Consider the following 20,947-nt stretch of genomic DNA (forward strand, 5'->3'; position numbering starts at 1 on the left):
TAGTGCTGAGTTCTACAACAGAACACCTCCACCTCTGTGATGTCATCAGAATGCGCAAGAAAATGTGCATTTTTGTGTTGTCAGGTGTAATTATTCATCAAATCATAACTATTGTATGATTTGAATGAATTTTGGCCCTTGTTTACACTCTGGTTATGTCATAATTTGCTGGCCATGTAAAACCAGGAAGTAACATTAGAAACATCTCCAAAATTGCCAAATTGGACAAAAACAGGCAAAAAGCTTAAAACTTCATTATATTCACTTTGTTTTACTGAAAAGTGTTGTCTAATGTGTCATAATTGACTTTATCCCATTTTCAGGAGCTTCAGATTCGTCCGATTCGGAGGGAGAGGGTGCGTCCAAGTCCAAATCCGGAGCCATGCCTCAGTACGTGTGTCTCAGTTTGACTACATGACCTTTGACCCCTGAACACATGACCCGGTTAAACGCAGTGAGTCCGCTGCCTGTTCATATTTAACTACAGCCTTAAAAAGCCCCTTAAAGACCCGTAACGTTTAACCAGTGCCCCAGTTTACACAAAGCAGGGTTAATAATCTTACTTTTCTCCTTTTCTCCACATTCCTCTGTGTCTTTGACTAAAAGCAAAAACAACATAGACATAAAGACAGAATCCTGGCTTCTGTTTTCTACTGACGTCTGTATAAATTGTACGGTTCAGTAAACAACTACGTATTCAAAATATGTTAAATAATCAGATTTCACTATTGTACAATAAAGTGTCCACCATTTGTTCTTTTTTCCAAATATTTAGATTTTTATCTTAATACAAATTTCTGGACAACTTCCTAGTTCGCTCTTTGTTTACTGACACAAGCCAAGACCCGACTGTGTCAAGAATCCTCTCAATCATAGAAAAAGACTTACAACGTTTTTGTTTCTTAATGCTTCAAATATATGTCAGTTCTTCCTCTTTGTCTCTTTCCAGAGTTCAGAAGAAAACAACTTCCATGTCCCTGACAATACGCTCGTCCTCACCCAAAGTGACAGAGGGTGTGTCCCGTCGCACGACTCTGGTCCAGGCCATGGCTCTGCCCCCCCCCAGGGTAACACCTCTACAATCATGGAGAGACTCTGTTCACACAATGACACTGTCATGTCTGTTACAGACGCAGAGTCCTGTGTCTTCACTGTACAACGCCGACGTGTCAGGACCTCCAGTATTCACTAAAGTATGTCACAATATACATTTCTTGTTAAGTTAGAAACTACCTGTACAAACGTCACAGCATAAAAGTCTCATCATCTAAAGAAACGTCACAGTTTATCTTAAACTCTGAGAACTTAGAATTAAACTTTGTATTTCTTCATTCATGTTTTTAAAAGGAAAAAACAATACATTTTCCTTAAAAAGTTATCTAACCCAGGCAATTACAATTTACCTCTACATTTACTGTAATCATTTAAAGTAAAACATGCAAAGTGCTGTTACATCCACTTTTACATAACCTTTATATAACCTTCATTTAGTGTTTTGTAAATTGTTGGTATTTTATACCTGTACAGTTTATACTGACACATTTAAACAAATATGTACAAATGTGCATTGTCCCTGTCCAGAAAAAAAGGAAAAAGACTAATTTGAGAAAGTAAAAAACAATTGTCCAGAGAAGGCCCAGTGTTCCACATATGATTGCTATAGTTTAGTTGTGGCTTTAGAGCTGTTTATAGTAGTTTATATAGACACACATCGTTTAGATTCTCGTCACAGCGCGCAGCTCTGTGGCTTTCAGCAGTGGGGGTCATATAAAACACATCCTCTCTTTCCCCTCTCTGCCTTGGGCCAAAGCTTTTCTAAAGTCCAGACTGTGAGACAGGCTGGGACAGAGCTTCAACCGCCCCCCCCTGAAACCACAGGGGTCAGCTCTCTTTTTACTCACATCCAGAACCCGTCAGACCCTAAATCATTTTCCAGCTCGTTACAGAAAGTCCATTTGTTTGTCTTCACCCTTCACCCGCCTCCTTTAAGAGACCGTTGCACGCTTTAATCATCTGAATGAGAAGATGTTGGGCCTGCAGTGATGTCACCCCACACACACGAGAGCAGACACACACGTCCCGAAACACAAAGACAGACGAATGGTTCTGAGTGGGCCCTGGTGAGAGATGTCCCACCAAGAGACATTGTGTTCAGCTACAGCTTAAAGGGACCGCGGTAAAACTGACTGTACTCTGCTTACAAAGGTTTATTTTATTCACACATAATACAACTTCTCAAAAAGAGGATAGAAGAGGCAGTGGTACCTTAGTCTCAGCAAAAATCTGTCGAGGTAATTACACGATAATGACATGTTTTTGTTTTTTTAATTGATTTAAATTGTGTGCATTATAGTGCACAGGCTGATTTAGTGCAAAGGCAGATGAACCACTAGGGAATGTGTAAATATAAAGTGTTTCCCAAATAAAACGAGTCTCTCTCTTCTCAGATGTTGCAGGATGCCCAGGCCTCGGAGGGTCAAGTGGTGGTTCTGGAGTGCAGGGTCCGGTGCAGCCCTCCTCTGCAGCTCCGATGGTACAGAGAGGGAGAGGAGATCCTGGACTCCCCAGACTTTCGCATACTCCAAAAAAGTAAATAACTTCCCTCAGTGTGAACTTCAATGTCTTTATGCTGTGAGTGACAGTAGAGGCAGGAAGATTATGTTTTCAGTGGTGAAAATGCATAAAATAGAAGCTTTACCCCGGTTTGCTGGTGTAATTTTCAGGTGCGCAGGGCTTAAACCCAATTTACAAAATGTATCTCCTCTTTCACTTTATACATATATTTACACACATCATTCAAAATACTGGACGTACTCTTAACATTATTCTTTCCTTCTTCTCCAGAGCCCAGATCTGCAGCTGAGCCAGGTATGTCATCACCTCCTGGGGGCTGTGACAGTATATTAAAACAAACCTTTCCTCTTCTACTCGACCTGTTCAAATCTGAAGCGTTATTAGCTGCTGTGTGGAAATATTGATGAATTTGATGATAGTTTTATTGTCCACCGTTCAAGTTACAACACAGTAAGTCACGCCTAGACGGACGTTACATCATAAGATAGATGGCAGTAGCGAGTGAACCTAGAACTCCCTCTCACTTACAGACTGATACTGTCCCACCCGTCTGTCCCGGGTCAGTTCAGGTGTTGGATTTGTAAAGTTGAGTCATCTTGACGTCCCAAAACATCTGTGACTTGAAAACATGAGTCAAAATCAGTCTGGCAGTGCTTACATAAGTTGTTGTCATGTCTGTTGATTAAAAAAAAGAATAATATGTATATCTATTTATTTACTATTTATTTTCTAATAATCACTGCTTGTGTTTTTCATGGGGTCTTGATGATTAAAAAAGCCACTATTATTCTTTTATTGTTTTTAATCTGAACTTTCACTCTGTAACCTGCTTGTTTCTATGGAGATGTTATTGCTTTGCCTGGAACGTGTTCATCTTTTATTCATTCAATTGGCTTAAGTTAAGTTTAATGCAGGAAGAACCACAACATTTTAATGGAGACAATCATAGAACACCTTTAATCTTAGTTAAATCATCCTTATTCTCAGTTTTTATATATAAAGTGAGTGTTCTTTTTATCCTTTACAAATATTTGACGTTTCATTTGAATTAATGAATGTTTATGAATATCTGAGTTTTCCATAGCTTTGTTCTTTGAGGCTGATTAAGTGATTTGGAAACATATTTAATTACAGTTTCAAGTGGAAACCTCTAACGTTAAAGCTTTTGATGTCTAAATGATGAGTTGTCTGGAGCATTTACCTGACGCTGTGACTCACGGTGATGAACTTTCACATGACATCATTCGACTCGAAACGGGAAGGATCGCAATAGATTATTTTATGAAAGAAATAAGAGATTAAGATAATTATGAGTTTGGATAATGGGGTATAAACTGTTTGAAATATATCATTTGTCTGCTTTTTCCAAAACAAATCAGAGTAATTATACTTCGCATCACAAATGTTAAAAGTCTTTAGTAAACGTTATTTTATGCAGAGGGATGGATAAATGATTGAAGATAATATGGTGCTTAGACACTTGTAGAGATAAAAGAGATCACAAGAGTAGACACTGTAGGATCAAATCAAATCAAATTTATTTATAAAGCACAATTCATACAAACTGCAATTCAAAGTGCTTTACAGTGTTTAAAACACAATTAAAAAAATAAAATAAAAACGTAATGCAATTTATACAAATGTAAAACAATGTACGTGAGAAATAAAATAAAGAATAGAAATAATGTAGTATTTTAAAATATTAAAAACCAGGTAAAATTACTGTTGAAGTCAATGACAGAGTGAACTGACAGGTCCATATTCACCTGCCGTCAGTGAGACATAGAGCTGAGTGTCGTCAGCATCATTGTGATAGGACACACCACTGTTTCGCATTAGCTGTCCCAATGGCAGCATAAGATAAGATAAGATAATCCTTAATTGTCCCACATGGGGAAATTTCATTGATGCAATGCAGGTAGATACAGAGGTAGATACAGATACATGTACAGATTGAACAGAAGGGGTCCAAGGATTGACCCTTGGGGCACCCCACAGGTCAATGCTCTCAGAGACACAGTCACCAATCTCAACAAAGTATTTCCTGTTTTCGAGGTAGGATTTCAACAATTTCAAGGATGAGGAAGAGGAGATGAAAAGGCTGGTGGCTTTGCTGCTACGAGCATTAAAGGAGGGGAGAGAGAGTGCATTTAGGCAGGAGAGGAGAGTCAAGGGTGATGAGCTGGGACAGCCTCTTTGCATCAACACAGGAAGTGCAAAGCTTCATCATTTGTCCCTCATTGTATCTTTAAGCCCTTCAGCATGTAGAACGTAGAACGTAGAACGTAGAACGTAGAATGTAGAATGTATAAAGTCTGTGTATGTGTCCTTGTTCTAGAGGAGATCTGTACTCTGGTCATTGCTGAGGCTTTTCCTGAAGATGGAGGTGTTTTCTCCTGCTCGGCCTCCAATCCCTTCGGCTCCATCAACTGTTCGGCCCGACTCGCGGTCACTGCAGGTCAGCCACATGAAAGCGACGCGATGGGCTTCAAAAACCCAAATGTACACACTTCAAAAGTATTTATGTACAAGACAAAGTGCCTCACGCAAGCGGCCGAGGTCTGCACTCTGTTACGCCGAACACGGGTTATTTAATCAAAAGAGGGGAATTGTATTATACCTATTTTGGAGAGTAAGACTATGCAGACAAATGTGTTTTTGAAGTGGGGAAAGTTAAAACAGTCACTTCTTGTCTGGATCTTAAAAGGCATTCATAACAATAGTCTGGATAACACATCTGGAAGATATTAGGGGCATATTAAGGCTGTTTAGAAGATATGTTAATCCTTATTGAACAATTTCCTTCTTTCCTCCTTTTAACTTAGACTTTCACTGTTGTGTTGCCAATAATGGGATATATTTTTGGGAAATGTGTTTTCTAAATTCCATTCATCCTTCTCTGCTGCAGGAGTAATGTATCAGGGGCAGTGTGTGACTTCATTGTTGTGCACAGGAATCTTAGACAGAAGCACCTGGATTATTGTGCATGTTTTTATGTAGTGGGAATAACAACACCATCGTTCTGCTCATGATCTCATCCAACATACGTTATACATACACATGTTGTACATTTGTACATCCAGACGGCTCTATAGCTCTGCTGTGGGTTCTGTTTAAAAATGGACCCTATATATTTAGTCCTGTTTACACTGCACTGGACACTCATGCAGTAAACATGTGCTGTGCATCCCTCTGTTTATGTGTGTGTGTGTGTGTGTGCGTGTGTGTGTGTGCGTGTGTGTGTGTGTCTGCATGTGTGTGTATGTGTGTGTGTGTCTGCATGTGTGTGTGTGTGTGTGCGTGTGTGTGTGTCTGCATGTGTGTGTATGTGTGTGTGTGTCTGCATGTGTGTGTATATGTGTGTGTGTGTGTGTGTGCGTGCGTGTGTGTGTGTCTGCATGTGTGTGTGTGTGTGTGTGTGTCTGCATGTGTGTGTGTGTGTGTGTGTCTGCATGTGTGTGTGTGTGTGTGTGTGTGTGTGTGCGTGTGTGTGTGTCTGCATGTGTGTGTATGTGTGTGTGTGTCTGCATGTGTGTGTATATGTGTGTGTGTGTGTGTGTGCGTGCGTGTGTGTGTGTCTGCATGTGTGTGTGTGTGTGTGTGTGTGTGCGTGCGTGTGTGTGTGTCTGCATGTGTGTGTGTGTGTGTGTGTGCGTGCGCGCGTGCGTGTGTGTGTGTGTGCAGTTGTGTGTTTGTGTGTGTGCATATGTGTGTGTGTTTGTGTGTGTGTGTGTCTGCGTGTGTGTGTGTCTGCATGTGTGTGTGCGTGCGTGCGCGCGCGTGTGTGTGTGTGTGTGTGTGCAGTTGTGTGTTTGTGTGTGTACATGTGTGTGTGTGTTTGTGTGGGTGTGTTTGTGTGTGTGTGTGTGTGTGTCTGCATGTGTGTGTGTGTGTGTGTGTGTGTCTGCATGTGTGTGTGTGTGTGTGTGTCTGCATGTGTGTGTGTGTGTGTGTCTGCATGTGTGTGTGTGTGTGTGTGTGTGTGTGTGTGCGTGTGTGTGTGTGTGTCTGCATGTGTGTGTGTGTGTGTGTGTCTGCATGTGTGTGTGTGTGCGTGTGTGTGTGTGTGTGTGTCTGCATGTGTGTGTGTGTGTCTGCATGTGTGTGTGTATGTGTGTGTGTGTGTGTGTGTCTGCATGTGTGTGTGTGTGTCTGCATGTGTGTGTGTGTGCGTGTGTGTGTGTGTGTGTGTCTGCATGTGTGTGTGTGTGTGTGTGTGTGTCTGCATGTGTGTGTGTGTGTCTGCATGTGTGTGTGTGTGTGTGTGTGTGTTTCTGCATGTGTGTGTGTGTGTGCGTGTGTGTGTGTGTGTGTGTGTCTGCATGTGTGTGTGTCTGCATGTGTGTGTGTGTGCGTGTGCGTGTGTGTGTGTGTGTGTGTGTCTGCATGTGTGTGTGTGTGTCTGCATGTGTGTGTGTGTGCGTGTGTGTGTGTGTGTGTGTGTGTGTCTGCATGTGTGTGTGTGTGTGTGTGATCCAGTAGTGGCTCAGGGGCTGAATAAACACAATGGGTGAATAGCTCCAGCTGCTGCTCTGGATGATTCAGCTGGACTGTGTCATCGTCAGCAGTTCCAGAGAAATCTGGAAAATAGTTTGGAGTCTCGTAAAACAAAAGGAAAGAAAGAAAGAAAGAAAGACTTTAGAGAGATTATATAATGTTTAATAAGGCATCAGCTAATTATGTATTAATTCTACATCTAAATGTATTACATGGGAGAAGTAGGATTAGCTTTCCCTTATATATATATATAACTCGCTCATGCTCCATGTCTCTGTCTTTACAAATGCTTCAATAAAGGTGCGATAACATGCTTTTTTCACGTTTGGTAGTCTATCCTAAGTGTATAATAAACAACCCGTGACGTAGTCTCAGAGCGCGTGTGTGCCCCGCCCAACCCGTGACGTAGTCTAAGAGCGCGTGTGTGCCCCGCCCACCCGTGACGTAGTCTCAGAGCGCGTGTGTGCCCCGCCCACCCGTGACGTAGTCTCAGAGAACGTGTGTGCCCCGCCCACCCGTGACGTAGTCTCAGAGCGTGTGTGCCCCGCCCACCCGTGACGTAGTGTGTCCCCCACAGCTGTCTGCTCCGCGCTGCGCCACTGAGTGAGAAACGATAGAACTTCAGATCAACACTACTTTGAGACTAAATAAATCTGGTGTTTATTCTACAGCGTGCGCAGAACAGATATATCTATAGATCTATAGATCTATATATATATATATATATATATATATATATATATATATATATATATATATATATATATATATATATATATATATATATATATGTCGGTGTAATCCCTCATTCGTCCAGGCGTGTTCCATAGTAGAAAAAGCTTCAGTTGTTTCATCTGGACTCAGTTAGAAAAAATAGACGTTTCAACTCTCATCCAAGAGTCATTGTCAATAAAAGAATTTAGGTCGAGAACTCCGATATTTATACTATTCTGTGGTAAGTCCAGCCCATTGGGAGGAGCCTCCTGAAGAGGAAAGAGTTGTTTGTTTCAACAGAAACAATAGATACCAAGAGGGTAAGTTTACATTTTCTAACTTCCAGATGAAACAACTGAAGCTTTTTCTACAATCAATATTCTTATGTCCATCGCGCTCTTATTTCCTGATTTTTCGGTATTGGATAGAACTTCTCTCCGTTTATTTTCCCGGTTGCTGCATCAGCTGCTATATAAACCTTCACCATTGTGATAATAGTAAAGTGTGCGATATCATTCATGAAGTTTTGTGCCTCTTTGAGCCGTGTTTCGTCGTAAATCGAAGCAGAAAAACTAAAACTCCAGGGCTTGTATGGGGAGAAAACGGGAGCCTGAGCAGCGCGGAGCCGGGGGGAAGGGGGCGGGAGGCGAGAGGCGGGAGGGGGAGGCAGGTGGAGAGGGGGGAGGGGGAGGGTGAGGGGGGATGATGACGCGTGCCTGTGGTTATGACGCGGTCTTGCTCCCACTGCTCGTCAGTTTGGAGATTCGCGGAAAGGAGATAGTCTGTAATATAGCTAAACACTGCGGGAATCAATCAATACAACACTCTGGACATATATGAAGCACAAATAGCAATGTAAGAAGGTTAAAAGCTCTGAAAAGTCGATTTTGCATGTTATGGGACCTTTAACATGTTTTTAATACCCTCATAATAATGTTAAGGGAGACATATTATGCTCTTTCAGATACTTAGTATTGAACTATGACATAGGTCATCATCTTATATTTTGTTCAGGGAAAAATTCAGTATAGATCACTAAGCCCCGCCTCTTCATAGTCACATTTCACTGTAACAAGCAGCGGATTGTTTTTGTGATTAAAAAGAGCCTGTGGGACATTTTATAACCCACATGTGTCACTCTAACTCTTCTCATCTTAAATAATCTCAACTCACCAGATGCATTAGTTTAAGTGTTTTACCACACTCAGGCTTACTCAGACATGCAGGACTCAATCAAAATACAACTTGGGGGAAACTAATTATGAGGAAACATTGTTGTATGTTAAAAGCTCATCAAAGTTGTTTTTGTATAATGTCCTTTTTTAAACCAAATTGAAATAAATAAATGGATGTAAAGCATACCATGTCTCTCTGCAGCTGAGGACTCCTCCACTAATGGGTTTCCCGGTGAGAGCTCAGGTCTGGAGGACTTGTTTCCTCCTCCGCCTCCTCCCACAGAGATCACCCTCCTGGAGCTCCCCCCCAAAGCCCTGCCCCACCTCTCCCAGGTGAGAGAGTTCGATCTGTGGCCCAGTGTGTCCTCCTTGCCCCCTGCGCTGATGTCCTCAGACATGGAGCTGAAAGAGACGGTCTCCAACGGTCAACCCCAGAGTCCACCTTCCCCTCCGTGTCAGAGGTGGGTAAAGTGCATATAACTCACGTTTTTATAAAATTACTTTGTTTGGTGGGCACGTGTCAACACTCAACAAGCTGCAAGAACTCGTATTTACTAAAATGTCCTGTTGTTACTTATGAATATAAGATGCAATACAGTCCCAAGATGTGGAAACCCTGGTATAGCTGTCTTTTAAAAACATACTGTTTATTTTTGTATTTGTACTATTAAAAAAAAGAATCCTGAATAAAAGTTGAATAAATGAAAGATCATAGAACGATGATAGTTTACAGTCACATTACAGATTGTAAATAAAATTACTTTAGTAGAAAATCACATTACAAACATTAAATGTCAAATGTTTTAATTGATGTATTGAACACAAAAAGTACACATGGAAAGTATTTCATAGTCTTTATGTATGTACCGTACAATATATTTATTATTTTATGACTATTTATGACTATTTATGTAATCAAGACAAAATATTGCTTGTAATAATTGTTGGTAAAAAGTAAATGAATGCACTTTTTCCCTAAATAGAGAGCCAGCCGCGCCCCTCCCGCCTCCACCCTCTCCTCCTCAGACTGAACCTGCTGAAGAGTCCCAGGCTCCTGTCCCGCCGGCGCCAGACTTGCCCCCCTCCCCAAAACTGTCTCCATCTCCAGCCAAGGACGCCCCGCTGCCCCTGAAGCCCAAACCCAAACTGTGAGTACAGGGCTATCAGGTCCCATGTGGTCAGGGCCCCAGGACCGGGAGGGGAACAACACTGACACTAAAACCATGTGGTTATTTAACCTTTCTGCAAAGTCCCCAGTGGGACAGTGACGCTCCACTGAGGCACCGAGTCATCATGTAGTCGACCTGTTATGTTCAGATATTCACCTATTTAGTGTTGGTACTGTTTACTTCTAACAGTGTCTCTCGTTCGTGTAGCTCACATGTGATTTCCCGTTCAAAATCCAATCAGGTTTTTATACTTGAGTTTTATTTTTGATATGGAGCTCTGGATTGTAGCTTCACATCATTCTGACACTACAGTGAGACAAATGTATTTACCAGTAGTGACCCTTCAGTTTATCAGGTGGTTGCACTGTACACTTTACTTTTTAACATTGTGGCAGATTTCCATGGCAACAGTTGTTTTTTGACGTCCACTCGAGCTCCAGGCAACTGGGAAGTCGGTTATTTACCACTTGAACATTACAATATCCGAATTCAGAGCAAATGAATGAACAATTTTGCTAATGCTAATATGTAGGCTGAAGAAATGTCCCAGTTAAACAGATCGAACATGTTAATTATCATAATATTGTCGGATTTGACTTACTAATGTTTTCATTGTTTATGATGAGGTTTATCACTCAAAACTAACATTTGTGGTTATCATCACTGTTGAAATACATCATAGTTAATCTTATAAGTAAAGGCCTTCCAGTGGTGGTAATAATCCCAGTTACCAGCTGCATGGACCATACATTAACCATTCAGCTGGTTTGTGGTAATTACTGGTACTTGCAGACAATAAAATCACAGTCTGTGCTTTTGTGATTGGCAGAAACTTTAATAACTCAGATTTTTGTATTGATTATTAGCTGTGAATAATAAGTTGTATGTGCGCTGAGGTGTGGGTGAGGTATGGGGTGTGGGGTGTGGGGTGGGGTGAGGTGTGGGGTGAGGTGTGGGGTGGGGTGAGGTGTGGGGTGAGGTGTGGGGTGAGGTGTGGGGTGAGGTGTGGGGTGTGGGGTGAGGTGTGGGGTGAGGTGTGGGGTGTGGGGTGTGGGGTGGGGTGAGGTGTGGGGTGAGGTGTGGGGTGTGGGGTGAGGTGTGGGTGAGGTATGGGGTGTGGGGTGTGGGGTGGGGTGAGGTGTGGGGTGAGGTGTGGGGTGGGGTGAGGTGTGGGGTGAGGTGTGGGGTGAGGTGTGGGGTGAGGTGTGGGGTGTGGGGTGAGGTGTGGGGTGAGGTGTGGGGTGAGGTGTGGGGTGAGGTGTGGGGTGGGGTGAGGTGTGGGGTGAGGTGTGGGGTGTGGTGTGTGGTGTGGGGTGGGGTGGGGTGAGGTGTGGGGTGGGGTGGGGTGTGGTGTGGGGTGGGGTGAGGTGTGGGGTGAGGTGTGGGGTGGGGTGAGGTGTGGTGTGTGGGGTGAGGTGTGGGGTGGGGTGGGGTGAGGTGTGGGGTGGGGTGGGGTGAGGTGTGGGGTGGGGTGGGGTGTGGTGTGGGGTGGGGTGAGGTGTGGGGTGGGGTGGGGTGAGGTGTGGGGTGGGGTGAGGTGTGGGGTGAGGTGGGGTGGGGTGTGGGGTGGGGTGAGGTGTGGGGTGGGGTGTGGGGTGGGGTGAGGTGTGGGGTGGGGTGAGGTGTGGGGTGAGGTGGGGTGGGGTGTGGGGTGGGGTGAGGTGTGGGGTGGGGTGTGGGGTGGGGTGTGGGGTGGGGTGGGGTGTGGGGTGGGGTGTGGGGTGGGGTGTGGGGTGGGGTGGGGTGAGGTGTGGGGTGGGGTGTGGGGTGGGGTGTGGGGTGAGGTGTGGGGTGGGGTGGTGTGGGGTGAGGTGTGGGGTGTGGGGTGGGGTGTGGGGTGGGGTGGGGTGTGGGGTGAGGTGTGGGGTGGGGTGTGGGGTGGGGTGTGGGGTGGGGTGGGGTGTGGGGTGAGGTGTGGGGTGGGGTGGGGTGGTGTGGGGTGTGGGGTGGGGTGGGGTGAGGTGTGGGGTGGGGTGTGGGGTGTGGGGTGGGGTGTGGGGTGGGGTGGGGTGTGGGGTGAGGTGTGGGGTGGGGTGTGGGGTGGGGTGGGGTGGGGTGTGGGGGGTGGGGTGGGGTGGGGTGTGGGGTGTGGGGTGTGGGGTGGGGTGAGGTGTGGGGTGGGGTGTGGGGTGGGGTGGGGTGGGGTGTGGGGGGTGGGGTGGGGTGGGGTGGGGTGAGGTGTGGGGTGAGGTGTGGGGTGAGGTGTGGGGTGAGGTGTGGGGTGAGGTGTGGGGTGGGGTGAGGTGTGGGGTGAGGTGTGGGGTGTGGTGTGTGGTGTGGGGTGGGGTGGGGTGAGGTGTGGGGTGGGGTGGGGTGTGGTGTGGGGTGGGGTGAGGTGTGGGGTGGGGTGGGGTGAGGTGTGGGGTGAGGTGTGGGGTGGGGTGGGGTGAGGTGTGGGGTGAGGTGTGGGGTGAGGTGTGGGGTGTGGGGTGAGGTGTGGGGTGTGGTGTGTGGTGTGGGGTGGGGTGGGGTGAGGTGTGGGGTGTGGTGTGTGGTGTGGGGTGGGGTGGGGTGAGGTGTGGGGTGGGGTGGGGTGTGGTGTGGGGTGGGGTGAGGTGTGGGGTGGGGTGGGGTGAGGTGTGGGGTGGGGTGGGGTGAGGTGTGGGGTGAGGTGTGGGGTGAGGTGTGGGGTGGGGTGAGGTGTGGTGTGTGGGGTGAGGTGTGGGGTGGGGTGGGGTGAGGTGTGGGGTGGGGTGGGGTGAGGTGTGGGGTGGGGTGGGGTGTGGTGTGGGGTGGGGTGGGGTGAGGTGTGGGGTGGGGTGGGGTGTGGGGTGGGGTGAGGTGTGGGGTGGGGTGGGGTGTGGCCCGTCCCGTGTGCAGCTGCCTCTGTCTGCTGGAAACAGATCTGCTCCTATTGTTCCTGCTCCTTTGACCTCCGTATGTCCCAAAGCGGTCAGCACGTCTCTGTCCTCAGTGTCTCCTTCAGATGTCTCTGTTTTGGAGACGCTTTGCTTGGAAAAACCTTCTTATCGTGTGCATGAGCTCTTTGTGCAAAGATGAAGCATTTTGGGCGATGTTTTCATGTTCACGAGCTTTTTGCTGTTTCAATTGTGTGTCGATTGTGGCGTTGTCATGACTCCAGTTTCAGGTCAACTTAAGATGGCTTACCACTCTTTGCCTTACCAAAAAGGACAATTATAGTGTAGTTAGGATTGGTTTGTGTGGACAGTATTATTATTTATATTGTTGGTGACGGGATAAAGCGATGCAGAAGACGCAAATGAAAACTTTACAAAACAACATTGTCCCTGCATCCTTTTCATCCAACGCTCAACATTATAAGGCTGCATCTTTCAACATTCCCTGCAATAGGAAAGACTTCTGTAACTAACATAAGTACATGTGGACAGCACGAATACAAATCTGCAGCATGGGCAACGTGGCATTAACCGCAGCTTATGTAAGTGTGCTGACCTGTTGATTCTGTCCTTCCAGAGCTGAGGGTAGAGTGGAGGAGGCACAAAATGTCAGGTAAATATGCATTTGAGAGGAATTACTCAGTATTCTTCATTAGCACAGAGTTTCTCGAAATAGATCTCTATAAAATGTCTCCTGGAGCTTTCCACAACAACAAGAACACACAGTGCTACAACTATGGGCTCCAAACTGTGAGGCAATTAGTAAAACGCAAACCACACTCCTCCCTTTACTTCATAATGACACAGTCAGACTTAAACCTGATTCAAACGAAATGAGAAAGTGTTTCATTGTCTTCTTTTCTAATGTCGGATATGAAGTCTTTAAAAAGCATTTGCCTTTGAATAGAGGTGGTATATATCAAAGAAACGGATAATATTGCAGTTGCTGTTTAGGTGATATGGTATATTTTCTAATTGAAACTATTAAAAATGATCTCAAAATAGATGGAAATGTCTAGTGTAATCGCCCAAACGATTGTGATAAAGTGATAGTTCTGCACTTTTGCGGTTCATTTTATGATAATTAAACCACACATTTTAGGACGTTCCAGGAGCTCTGTTGAACTATCCTCTATATTGTATCTGTATTATATTTTATTAAGCATTTTTTTATTTTTTTCAACATTGCCCCATCTCCTCTAGAGCTCCACCATCTTTACCTTTGTGAGACCAGATCAATGCTTTCGTCTCCTCTGGCAGCTCCAGATGCTTCTAGTCTAGTCATAATTAATACATCTTTTCTGCATCACAAACTGAAGGGTCAATTTAGCCTTTACGACTTTCTGCTTTTGTTGTGAATTGAATTGTGAAAAGTGTGACCTTTTTACTGCTGCTTCCTTAAAGGCCACATCAGCACAAGATGGATCGTTTTATTGAGCACTTTAGTTGCAGCTCGAGGCGTGAGGTCCTAGACATTTAAGAAGACGACGTCCCGAAACAGGAAATATCTCTGGAGTTGTGTTTAAGCGCTGCACAAGCTGAAAACCCTAAAGTAACTGGAGGGATGACGTGTTTGTGTTCAGAGGAAAAGTCTCTCAAATTTAGATGAAATGATAAGAATAACATGGAGAAGGTGATGATGTTTGAATAAAGCGCTGGTGTTTGGGGCCACGCTGTGTTTCTTGGCACTAAAGGCAAGAAACACAAGGGGAGATTTTCTTATGTTGAAAATGTGTTCAGGTGTTTGAGTTTTATGCTTTACTTCATCTGAATAAGACCTTAGGACAAAGAGCAGAAATTGGAATTTTGAGAGAAAGCAAATAAGCTGTAAAGTGGATATTATCAATGTCTGTTTGGGAAGAGAAAAATAATATTTGAATGATTTTAGATGGTAAATATAAGTGTTATTATTTCATTATTCTGTCCAACAGTGAACCTCAAGGATTATTTGAACTGGTAATTTGAAATTGATAATAATTTCAAATGGCAAATCTAGTTTTATTTTCCTGTGCTGTTTGAATGAATGTATGATCAGATATGCCTATGGTGTTACAATGTTTTAATTAAGAACTCATTGTAGCTAGAAAAACAACATTGATGGTAAACCAAAGACATATTCTACTGGTACAAGATAATCAAGTTATATAGTTATTGCTGTGGTAATAACTAATGAGAATCCAGACAAATGAAAGAATACAAATGACTAACCACCTGCTTGGATTGTTATTTACAGTATAATCTCTTTACCAACAATGAAAGGGCTGCAGATGGTCCGGTAGTTTGGTTAAAGCTCAGAAACTGTTGGATGACTTTGTTTGGGTGATAAACAGTGTTCAGGTGAGGACAAGAATGTGGCTTCAGATTTACAGCTTTGTAGAGGCCATAAATGCTCTTCTGTTACCCCGGGTTTGTACATACCAATAGGATATCTTCACTTGTTTTGACATATATAATATACATATATTGATGTTGTGAATAACATTGGCTGAGTGCGGTTAAGGTCCTTCAGGCTGTTGAACCAGAGTCTGTTACATAAGTTGTCATGTTGATAAAAAGCTTGAATGATTTAGACACGTGTGAGACGATAGCATTAGGTGATGCACGGTGAGTCCAGCCTGGATTTGAGTGATTATCAAAGAGGTCACCATAAAGTAACAATTGCTTAAGGCACTATCTATATCTGGTGTGTGATGTTCTATGTGGATCTCACTGACAAATGAAGTGTCTTATTTTTCTTCTAAGAATGTTCTCCAGTGTTGTTCTCATTCTTAGAAATAGGAGTCAAATAGAGTTAGTATTCTTTTTTAAATGAATAAAAGAGGTATAGGAGTAATTCTGGTTGATCCAGGTTTAGTCCAGGTTTGGTCCTGATGCAAACCTTGATGCATTTTGGTTTCATCATCTGACTTTGTCCTGCTTAACTTCTGGATTCTATCTCACTTAAACCTGTTTTTGTGCTGGTTTAGTTCTCATTTGGGCCTGATTCAGGGTCTGTTCACACTTGTTTGGTCTTAGTTTTTGCCCAGTTTAATTCTGATGTAGTTTGATTTGGTCCTGTTCTAGTCCTGGTCTAGCCCTGGTCGTGTCCATGTTTAGTTCTGGGTTTAGTCCTAGTTTAGACCCAATTTTAATATGGCATTTGTGCTAGATAAACTTGCATTTAGACCCAGTTTAGTTCTGTTTAGTCCTGACTTGTTAAATAGTTAAGTTCTGCTTTATTCTGTCACTGATACGGTCGAGTTTTGTCTCTTTTTGTTCTCGTAAAGTCTACGTTACGTGCAATAAAATTTTTCTCAAGGAAGTATTTTGTCACATTGTCAGAAACACAAGTATTTAACTGGTTTCATACTTTGTTGCTTTCTGACCAGAGATGATGGTCCGAGTAGATTGCAGAGCGCTGCGTAGCCACATTGATACACTTGTATACAAGTATACCTCGATACAATATAATAGCATAGAATCATGTCTTTTTGACTGTCACACTGTGTAGCAACAACAACTCCCCCTCAAACCACTCCACAGCTTCATCTCCTTCAAACAAGCAGGAATCTGCAGTGACGGGCCAAATTGTTTTGTAGCACGGATCTGGTTGAACAAAATACTTTCATGTTCATTTTTACTCACTATGGGAAGATTAGCGCTGATGAAAAACAGGCTCAGCACTTTACACAGCACAGTTTACTTACTTTGGATTTGGGGTTTTGGCATGAACCTTAATGTAATGCACATATACTGATTTTGAGCCAAAGATTTATGTCAGGGGATTTAGAGAACATGCCTTACATTACATGACATTGCTTAATCCTGTCAATATAAAATATAAAGGCTTTGATCTTATTGTTTAGCCTTGAATCATGTCCAATTTATTCTCATGTTGAGAAAAACACATTTTTATAGTGGCCCATAGTTATTTTTTACAATATGGTTATAACGTTGCCCCAGACCACAACATACATTTGAGTTTAAAGGTCCCATATCATGCAAAATCGCCTTTTAGATCTTTTAACCTTCTTACAGTGCTATTGGTGCCTCATATACTGTATGTGCCCAAAGTGGGTTTTGATTGATTCCTGCAGTTTTTAGCTGGAGAACAGTCTCTATCCTTCCCCTCGGATGAACAGACGGACGGGGCTACTCACCAGGATGAGTCAGCCTAGTGACGTAGCACGCTTCCCTGTTCAAGCCAATCCTCCAGGAAGCACTCTGTACCTGTAACACGCCCCCTCCGCCTCTCCGCCCCTCCTGGGGAGGAGTTCTGGGCATGTCCCACTGGGAAGAGGCCCCGGGGAAAACCCAGGACTGGAGGGACTGGCCTTGTAACAGGTCTGGATCCCCCCAGAGGAGCTGGCGGAAGTGTCTGGGGAGGGGGAAATCTGAGAGTCCCTGCTTGGACTCCATCTTCTTCCGCCCCCGGATAAGCGGAATAAGATGGACGGATGGATATGTTATGGGTGTTGCACAACACTCATTATAATCAACTATGTCCTTAGAGTAGACAATAAAACGGGAATAATAGCATGATATGATACGGGATCTTTAAAAATTTTAAATTGGACCTAATTTACCAAATTGCTCGAAATTTACCCTAAAGACTTCATCAATCTTTTGGATCAGAGAAGAATCTAAAAATTAAAACATTGTCCAGTTGATTTAATTTAGTTTTTTTATTCCGTCTAAAGTTGGTTTATCTTTTGTGCATTTATCAAGCTTGGATAAATATCAAAACCAATGTTAAACTTACAGTAAATACATTCACTGTGCACATAGTCACAATTTCCTGTTTTGACCCCAGAAGAGAAAAGTCAAAAGGAACGAACATGAACAATATGTTATTAGTTGGTTGAACAAAAAAAATGAAATGGCACACTTTGTTTATTGTTCTTCACAAAATAAGAGGACATTTAATACATCTTTGCATACTTTGGATACACTTTATAAACTCGATTCTGTTACCCTTCACTATTAAATACCACAAATTCTCCAATTACCATATCAAACAAACTGCAGGCCCATTATGTAAGATCTGGGCCAATTTTGCTTGGCATCAGTGCTTTGCCCAAATAACTGTGGTTAATAATAACAGTCTGGCTCGTTACATGAATGATTACTGAGGGCCTACACTGAGAGATGGAGGGGCACACAGGAGCTTACAACAACATGCCTATAGTGTGTCAGTGACTTAGAGCCAGCCACAGACGTCCATCCAGCGGCGATAACACTGAGCAATGGTCTAATCCTGTTTAATATGGTGGCCGTAGCGCACAGTTTGACCTTATACATTTCAATCCCCATAGACTGACATAATTGCCATACCGGGAAGATTAACTGATTTGTGCAGTAGCTCCAAACCTCAGAAGCCCACAGTGAGGCGGTCGTCAGTGGAGACAGGACACACACTCAAAGAAACAAACCAAAAAAACCCTCATCACTCTCTCGTCACCGATGATTTTCAGAGAGGACGCCACAGACACTGACCCATCATAACTTATTGAGTTTGAAAACGGCTTAAAAAGTGAAATCCCATCTTTTCCTTTTCACTTTTCCCTTCTGGAGCTTGACATGGCAACTTCTTTACTTAGTAACATGTCACAGCGGTATAAACATAATGATAAATGTGCATAAAGACAAGAGCATGCAATGATTTTTAGACTGATTTGGCTTATGTTATATTCCAGAGGCTGCAGAGTCTTATATTCTCTCCTCAGTGTGGTGTGCATTATTTATCATGATTTACATGTCGCGATATGATATATTCAGACATATCCCAATACTGATCACAAAGACCTTTCCTCGACCGTCTTGGCCAATATTCACTTTTTTCCACTTGTATCATTTTAAGCTTGTTTCATTTTACATAAAGCTGCTGATTTCAATAGAAAAAATGTTCTACACAGACACAAGCCGCCCAGGGAGTCCAAATCAACCGACTTCATGTCATATTTTAGTGGCAGGAATAGTCCCTCGTATTCCACTTAATTGAACATAATTCCCGCTCAAGCAGAAGTACCAAAACTACGGAAACGCAAAAAAAAAAAATGGTATAGTCTGAGTGGAATAAGGTGAATTGACATTGAATTCAACTGAAATCTAGCCTTCCACACCTCCTCATTAATATGCACGCATGCTCATGTCCTCAAAACATCACAATACTGGAATAGAAGTATCGATACCATGTCATGTCTCGAAGTATCGCGATAACACCCGTACTTCTCTCACAGCGAGTGGTACATCTATGAACTCTACAGTCACAGTTGTCCTGAGCCAACCTGAAGGTCTGTGCTACCAACAAAGCCACTGTTCTCTACGACTGTTACACTGAGCAAAACCTTCAGAAATCCTACACAATGTGTCAGTATCATGTTGATTTCAAACTTTAAACACGCTTTATTTAACAATGGGTCTCACAAGATTCACTGACTTGACTTGACAATAAAAGTATAATTCACAACACATCATTTTATAATCTCTCATTTAGGCCGATCATGTGATACAAAGAGGAAACATGTCACAGAGGCTTCTGCACATGTGATGGAAGTTCCTGGTGAATTGCATCGTTTGTTGCGCAAAGCCTTCTGCCTCTGCTTGTTGCTGAGTAAGACCCTGTGTCTGTCACATATTTGCTCCATGACTCAGAGCTTCCCCTCGTCGGTGTGTTTGTGTTTACGAGGTGCAACTTATGGACTCCATAAGGAACTATTTACAATCACTTTCTTGTGGAGGTGTTGCCTGCGGTTTTGGGGGAATTGTGAACGCGCATGTGTAAGAGGAGGACACTTTTTTAAGTTAGTATAGCCTTAACATCCATTTATTTAATAGGTTCATGATTAAAAGTATATGTAAAGAAATGTGGACATTAACAAATAGGAACAGAAGGAAGATAAATCATATTTGACCTATTATCTTTTTCCTGCACAATTAAACATTTATATAGCTTTAAGTGCATATGACTGGTTTTTGTGTATATAAATAAGACTTTGGTGAGATAAAACCAGTGGTAAATATTTATCATCAGTTAAGTAACAGTTTATGAAGAAATTTGGGGAGAAAAAAGTTGAAAATGGAGCTGAGTTCTGAATCCCTCTGTTTGTGTCATAAGCAACATTACAATCGAAAATACAATTTACACATAACAGTTTGAATATATAATTTAACCAAATTAAGGTGTTATCCGGATCATTATTTGTCAAATTATAAATATTGTGTATTTGATTTGGATTTTGGTTCTTGTTTTCATTATGGTTGCTAGGTAACAGTTGTGGAATTCCCTTCACCTCTGTCACATCTGCTGCTCATGTTCAACCAGGAAGTAACATTACAAACATGATGGAAGAATAAGCAACATGTTTAGTAAAGTCGTGAATATAATGACACTACATTTGAGTCTAACCTAAGTCATATATTAACCTTATATTATATTAACCAGGGTCATATTTATTTAGCATGAGATGAAATTCAACAAGTCATCTGGATTATAGTGCGTTCTCCATACCTTTAATATCTTTATATTATTATATCTTCAGTGTGAATGGAAGGAGCTCCAGACTCAGCTCAGTATCTGCCCAGTCTGGTCTTAAACACAGTAAAAACACAGTAAAAACACAGTCATTTAGCAAAAGCAGAAAGGCAGATTATTTTACACGATGCGCTGAAGTGAGATATGGGCTTTCCTTAAAAGGGCATGGGACAAAGTAGATTGGTCGAGATGCCAGACCAACAAACCACTGGATTGGTCCGTGCTGCGGAGTGACCCACGACGAATGGAGAAACTTTCCAAATAAGGAGTGGAGTATTTAGATTTGACCTTCACGAATGCACAGGGGAGAGAGCAGAAGAAGGGGGGTTTATGGAAACTAACAGTGCGATGTAAAAGAAGTCAGCGAGGAGCCTGGTATGTTAAACACTAGAAGCCAAACACCTCCATAACATCACAATGTTTCTGGATGAAGTCCATCCAACTTCG

General features: G+C 43.1%; 1 protein-coding gene across 1 annotated transcript in view; it reads left to right on the plus strand.

The window, feature by feature from the left end:
• palld (palladin, cytoskeletal associated protein) overlaps window positions 1-20,947 on the plus strand; it is a 457,154-nt gene that overhangs the window by 25,839 nt on the left and 410,368 nt on the right. Inside the window, exons 4-12 of the mRNA XM_072439450.1 lie at window positions 324-390; window positions 950-1,067; window positions 1,131-1,193; window positions 2,448-2,589; window positions 2,845-2,868; window positions 4,913-5,032; window positions 9,163-9,421; window positions 9,944-10,108; window positions 13,565-13,600. Of these exons, the coding sequence (XP_072295551.1) occupies window positions 324-390; window positions 950-1,067; window positions 1,131-1,193; window positions 2,448-2,589; window positions 2,845-2,868; window positions 4,913-5,032; window positions 9,163-9,421; window positions 9,944-10,108; window positions 13,565-13,600 (994 nt within the window). The remainder of the gene's footprint in view (window positions 1-323; window positions 391-949; window positions 1,068-1,130; window positions 1,194-2,447; window positions 2,590-2,844; window positions 2,869-4,912; window positions 5,033-9,162; window positions 9,422-9,943; window positions 10,109-13,564; window positions 13,601-20,947) is intronic.

This window comes from Eucyclogobius newberryi, unplaced genomic scaffold (genome assembly GCF_026437365.1).
Source record: "Eucyclogobius newberryi isolate DKJ021-1_F unplaced genomic scaffold, fEucNew1.0.hap1 SCAF_9, whole genome shotgun sequence".
Classification (NCBI taxonomy): Eukaryota; Metazoa; Chordata; class Actinopteri; order Gobiiformes; family Gobiidae; genus Eucyclogobius; species Eucyclogobius newberryi.